Here is a 6,197-nt window from a genome sequence, read left to right as displayed (position 1 = left end):
AGGGCAGGTTTTACCAACGATTTAATCCCGCTATAGCAGCGGGTTTCTCAAGGTATTGCGATATTTCCCAGCTAAGCATCTTTAAAAGAAAATAAAATTAAAATAGTTAGAATTCAAGCTCTGCCGTTGCTTCCAAAACACCGAAGTTCTCCAAAGTAAATGTAGGAAACACGGTCAGATCAACTCCCGGGTTTCTCCGCTCAGCAGCGGCGCACTGGGAGAAACCCGGGACTTGGGGGGAGAAATCAGGGACCCCCTTTTTCACCCCCCCTCGCCCCGAAGAGGGGGAGGATCCAGCCCCCGGGTCGCCCCATTCCCGGTGTGGGACAAAGCCGCGTCCCACCTTCCCGGAGATTGGGGGTCACTCCGGGAAGCATCCGAAGCCGTACGGGGGTTCCTCGGCGTTTCGGGGGAGGGGGGTGGGCTCCATGGGGCACCGCCACCGCACTGTATGTCCCCCCCACCCCCACGCCCTTTCCATGTACCTCCAGCCGTACACACTGTACAGGAGACCTACACAGCACCTCCTACGAGAACACAGAGGGGTCCGCTTGCACACGCATCTATGAACCCATACATACAACGTACGTATTATCTACCCACCATTTCATATTATAATGAATTATATTAATTATAATTATATAATATAATATAATAATGTAGAGGGTTACACTTGCATATATATATATTTCTATATATGGTATAGGTACGTTGTTCTGTGTGGTAGATGAGACAGAGCTGTATACAGAGGCACACAGATCGCCTTAACACCCGACTTTATATAAATTACCCGCACACCGCCGAGCCCCGCACACGTAAATGTAACGTGTATATCTATAAAATATATACACACCGACGCCCAGATCATAAAAAGAAACGGACACACACGGTTACAGGCACATGCAATTATAGACCCCTGTATAAATCTAAGTATATATTATATATATACAAGCGCTTATGCGCATCAGCTTGAGCACGGAGTGTGTGCACGCGCGCGTTTCTGTGGACACCAATGCTAATATTTTTTTTCATATAGCTTTATGTATCTTATGCCTGCTCTGTCTCCCCCATCCATAAATATATGCACACACTCAAGGCAAACTTACCCCGCAATAACATTATTTTAGGTTACATCCCTCTCAAAGCCCTTTCTCCCCCCTTTCCCTCCCCTTTCGATCATTTAACGAGGTGATTAAATCTAGCAGATATTAAGGTAGATTGTAATCCGCCTATGGAAACAATTTCCTCTCTCGTATTTCTTGCCGAGCTGCCCGGCCGGCTCGGGGCCGCGTAAGTTCCGCGGGCGCGGAGCGGGGAGGGCCGCGGAGCTGCTCGGCGGGGCGAGGGCAGGTTCGGAGATTTTTATCTGGGGCCGGAGCTGGAGTCAAACAGGTTTAGCGAAACGCATCCTTTGGGAGGGAGGTGGGAAGAGATTAGAAGCGTCTCGGGAAAGTCAGCGCGTTTTCAGCCGCGGTAATTGCGAGGGGGAGGAAAATCAGGACAAAAAAAAAAAAGAAACAAAAATACAAATAAAAAGCCACTCAGCTGTCTCGATTTATTTCCTCCGCTTTTTACTCCCCCTGGGAGCAACCCTCCTCGGGGACACGCATCTGCCCCCTCGCACCCTCCGCCTGCTCTCAGCGAGCCTCTCGTTAAGCGGTTTGCTCAAATTTGCCGGATTTTCCCCATTTTTCCCCCCCCGTCCTCTCTCTGCCGAAATTCCCGCCCGGGCGGCTGGAGGGAGGGATGGGAGCAGCGCAGGGCTACAAAGAGGTGCACAAAGGAGCCTCTCCTCCAGCCGAAACAACAACAAAAACAAGGCATTTATTTTTAAGAAATGTCACCTGCAGTCGGTACATATCATCTGGACACCACAATATTATATACAAACACAAGACATTTTCTTTTTTTTAAAAAAAGATGCTTTTACATAGCCGAAGAACACTGTCGATAATCAGCCGGTGTCGAGAGGGAAGGAGACCAACCCCAAAGACGACATTGTGCATTTTCCGTCTTCTCGGCGGAGAAGAGCAGTTCCAGTTGTACGGCAGAGCTCTGGGAACCCTGGTGAGAACATCCCCCCAAAACCAGTCCGGCGCAGCATCTCCCTGCCCCGCGGGACCAGCAGCGGCTGGGAGGTGGGAGCGGCGCCGAGCAAGGGGGGGGTTCCTTCCCTCGACAGCAGCCGGATTTCTTATTTTCGGTCCCTAGAGTCGGGAAAACACGAAGCCGACGCGACTTTACCATGGGTTCTCCACACATTTACACACCGGTGGGTGAAATGGCCCGAGATATGGGGGGGGCGGCGGGGGGGGGTCGGACTACACAGCCTTACGGGGCGGCGTTCGGAGTCCATCTCTCCTTCAGCGCAGCCACGCTCTGAGGTGATCCTTATATTCTCTTCAAAATATACACAGTGGAACCTTCTCGACGGGTTTCTCAGAGGGGAACTGGGGTTTTCACAGTCAGAGCGGGGCAGAGGGGTGGATCGAAGACGCTCTCGGTGGGTTTTGGGCGGGGGGGGATGCGCGTGTGCATTGGTGAATGTCAATTTTTTTTGTTTGTTTTTTTTTTTAAATAATGACTTGGAATCAGCAGAGTCCCGACGAAGTTATCATACAAGCTACCAGATAAATATTGACGCTTCTTGCTTCCTTCTCCTCGCCCCTTCTCCTCCGAGGTCATCCTCTGTCAGGTGGGGTGGAGATGTGCTGTCTTGGATTTGCTCACCACTTTCTTCTCCTTGACCCTCCGGTTCTGGAACCAGATAGTCACTTGGCGCTCGGACAGGTTGGTGGTGGCCGAAATCCTCCTCCTCTTCTCTTTGGTGATGAATTTGCTGGCCGCGTACTCCTTTTCCAACTCCTTCAGCTGGATTTTGGTGTAAGGGACCCTTTTTTTCCGTCCCCTCCGGTAACTGCTGACTTCGGGTTGTAAGGGGACCACGTCTGGATTAAATAATAACAAAAAAAACAACATAAGGAAGAGGGGAAGAGGGGGGATTACCGCATCCCAGGGCGTGGGGTGGGGAGTTCTGCACCTCGGGGAGAGAAAGAAAGAGGGGGAAAAGGAGGATAAAGAGTGGAGGAATGCGAGCGAAGCGAAAAAGGGAGAAAGAGAGGGGGAAAAAAGACACGGCAGGCAGAAAATGCATCCAGCGAAAGCAATAATACTATAATAATAATAATAACAACATAATATTCGTAATTCACGTGGTGAAAGCCTGTTTTTCTTGGCGACGCTCTCCGCGCCGATAAACAAGGAGCATCAGGTCAACCTGCAGAGTGATGCACGTGGAGAATCCGAGGGACCTTCCAGATGGGTAGATTTCGGACAATAACTGGAGCTTCTCCTCCATTTCTTTCTTTCCTCCTCCTCCTCCATTCTTTTTCCCTCCCCCAGCAGAAAACCTTCTCGGGGATCCCCGCAGATGCGAAACCCCCGCACACCGAGCCCGGGGCAGAGACAAGTGCATCCCCCGCAACCCAGCCCCCCCCCCCTCCGCCGGCTAGGTGCAGCCCAGGAAGCCCCTCGGGGGGGAAGGGGGGGTGTAAATCCAGCAAGAATAATCCCACCCCACCCCCCTGAAGTGGCTTTTGCGGGGGGTGAGGAGGGGGAGACGCTCTGTGCTTTGCAAAGGGGCGATGGGGAATGGGTTCAGCGGGGATGCGGGGAGCATCTTCACCCCGGCTCCATCGGTACTGGCGGGGACACACAAAGCTCCCCCCAAGCTTTCGAGCAACCCCAGCCCCTTGCCAGCCCCCTGCCATGATGGGTGGGTGATCTGGGCGACGAAGCTCTTCGCCACAAAGGTGTGACCCGGCTGGCTGGAGCGGGAAGATGGAGGCGAGCTCTCCTCGGCAGGCAGCGCGGCCCCAATTATGGCTGACAGGAGTTAATTGGGGAGCCCCTGGGGGAGCTCTGGGGGCGATCGGTCCTCTGGGGGGAGTGGAAATCGCGGTGCTGAGGGTGCCGCAAAGGCTGGGGGGAGGGGGGGCAGGAGTCTCCTTCAGGGGGGTCACCAGAGCCGCAGGCAATGGGGGGAGAAAGAGGTGGGGGCTGCAGCTCCCCCAAATACAGCTCAAATGGAAGGACACCCCACCCCCCAAAAAAAATCCCACACACCCATCATGCAGCCAACAATACATCGCCAAATTCCGCCCCTCCCTTTCCCCAAAAAGCTCCCGGGAAAACCCATTCCTCCGTCCCTCTTTGTCCCAAAGAAGGAAAATACACAAACAGATGCTCCCCCCCCCCGCCAAGGACTGACGCGACCCGTCCTTCCTCTCCACCCGAGATGCTGCAGGGCCCCCCCCCGCCCCATTTATTGTTGGTTTATTTTTCCTCTCCCCACCCGGCTCCTGCGTCCTTCCCCACCCAACGCCGGGACTGGGAGGGCTGGAGGGAGGCTGGGAGGCAGCACCTACCATCACCTTCCTCCCGCCGCTGCCGTCGGGGCGCGGAGCCGGCCGGGCCCGGGGGAAGCAGGAGGGGAAGGGGGCGAGGGATTTGCTGGGCTGAAGGATGCTCCGGGGGGGCGGGAGGTTTGCCTTGCCGGCTGCCTGCGGGCTGTCACCCGGGTAGGGTGCCTGTCTGACCCGGCGGAGGAGCTCCCCCCCCCCCCTTCCCCTCCGAACAGATTAATTTGTCACTTGACACCCATTCCCATAATTGTGTGTAATTGTGATATGATTTACTGTCCCAGCCCCCGACACTCCTCATTCGACTGAACCACCAGAGAGGTTTTTTTTTAATATATTTTTTTGCTTTTTCAAGCTCTCTGCAGTCAGAGCAGCGGCGAGCGGAGGGGAAAATCGGGAGAAAGGCACCGAGGGACGCTCTTTAGGTGAGGCAGGGCGAGGGAGGAGAGAAGAAAGGGAAGCATTAAACGGCAAAGTTACTTTCCAAGCGAGCTCACGGCGTGTATTTTGATTCAGAAACGATTGCTTCACCTCCTTTCCCATGCATGTTCGTACACATTGCCTTGCACGGGAGGCATTCCAGAGCCGTTTCTTTTCCCTTTAATTACATATACAGGCATACCCGTACCTGGCTGTATATGTGTGTGTATATATAGATATATACGCACACGCACACTCGCACACGCACATCCCCGCTCCGGCGGGAGGCCGGGAAGCGGGCGAGCACGTCTTTTCCCGGAGCAGCCTACCTGGGAAAGGTGATTTCCAGAGATGCGCGGACTGCGATTGCTCTTTGGAGCAGTAGACTTGCCCATCCCAGCCGTTGGAAAGAGCCCAGTGTTGGTAACCTTCCATGGGAAGCAAAGCGTCGTGTCTCGGTTCCGGGTGGCCACCGAGCCCCGGTACCACCGACACGTCCAAATAGCCAGGGACAGCTTGGTAGGAGCTGGGAAAACCGGGATAAAAGGCGAATTCCTTGGCCCTCGACGGCAGCTCCTCGCCGGGCAGGGGTCCGCCGGCCTCGGGGTACTTCTCCCCGGGGTGGTAAGCGCAGGGTTTCTGCTGCAAGTTGACTCCGTGGGAGTGGGACAACCTGCAGCCGTAGTACCCCCCGCCGAAGGGGTAACCGTAACCCAGAGCCGCGCTGGAAGCCGCCCCCGACGGGCACTGCCGGGGGGGTTCGGCAGCCGCCAGCTCGGCGTACGCGGCTCCTTGGGGGGGCGGCGGGGCGGTGGGGACGGCGAGACCCCCGTGGGGCATCATCTCCCGGCAGTGCCCCAGCCCCTCCATGCGGTTTTTCTCCCGTGGGGTTTCCTCGCAGCGGCAGGCGAGGCCGTCGGGCCAGCGCGGGGGGAGGCCGAGCGGGGCCGTCATGTCATGCCGCGCTGCTCCCGCCGCTTCCTCCTCCTCCTCCTCCTCCTCCTCCTCCTCCTCTTCTTCTTCCTCCTCCTCCTCCTCCTCCTCCTCCTCCTTCTCCTCCTCCTCCTTCTCGGCCGCCGTCGGGGGAAGCTCCGCGCCTCGCCCCGCCGCCCCGCGACCCCCCCAACATATCGGCCCCTAGCGCGCATGCGCCTCCGCCCCGCCGCCGCCGCTCCATTAAGAAATCCGCCGCGGCCACGCCCCCCCGCCTCCCCCTTCCCTTTCCTCCCCCCCCCACCCCCTCCCCGACGTGTCCCCGCCCACGCGAAAGCGACGCCACGCTCATTGGTTGGGGGGGGATCATCCTCCATCCCCCCCCGATCCCCCGCACCAGTCCCGTCGGGGGGGGGGCATAAA

General features: G+C 56.6%; 1 protein-coding gene across 1 annotated transcript; it reads right to left on the bottom strand.

The window, feature by feature from the left end:
* Positions 1 to 2,691: 2,691 nt before the first annotated feature.
* HOXC13 (homeobox C13) lies at positions 2,692 to 5,795 on the bottom strand. Its single transcript, XM_009943857.2, has 2 exons — positions 5,171 to 5,795; positions 2,692 to 2,948 (listed from the first exon to the last, which is right to left on the bottom strand). Exons 1-2 carry the CDS (start codon positions 5,793 to 5,795, stop codon positions 2,692 to 2,694), a joined length of 882 nt encoding a protein of 293 aa, XP_009942159.2.
* Positions 5,796 to 6,197: the final 402 nt, after the last annotated feature.

Source organism: Opisthocomus hoazin, chromosome 32, assembly GCF_030867145.1.
Source record: "Opisthocomus hoazin isolate bOpiHoa1 chromosome 32, bOpiHoa1.hap1, whole genome shotgun sequence".
NCBI classification, from domain to species: Eukaryota; Metazoa; Chordata; class Aves; order Opisthocomiformes; family Opisthocomidae; genus Opisthocomus; species Opisthocomus hoazin.
Note: the sequence above shows the minus strand (reverse complement) of the source record. Positions and strands in the feature narration are given on the sequence as shown.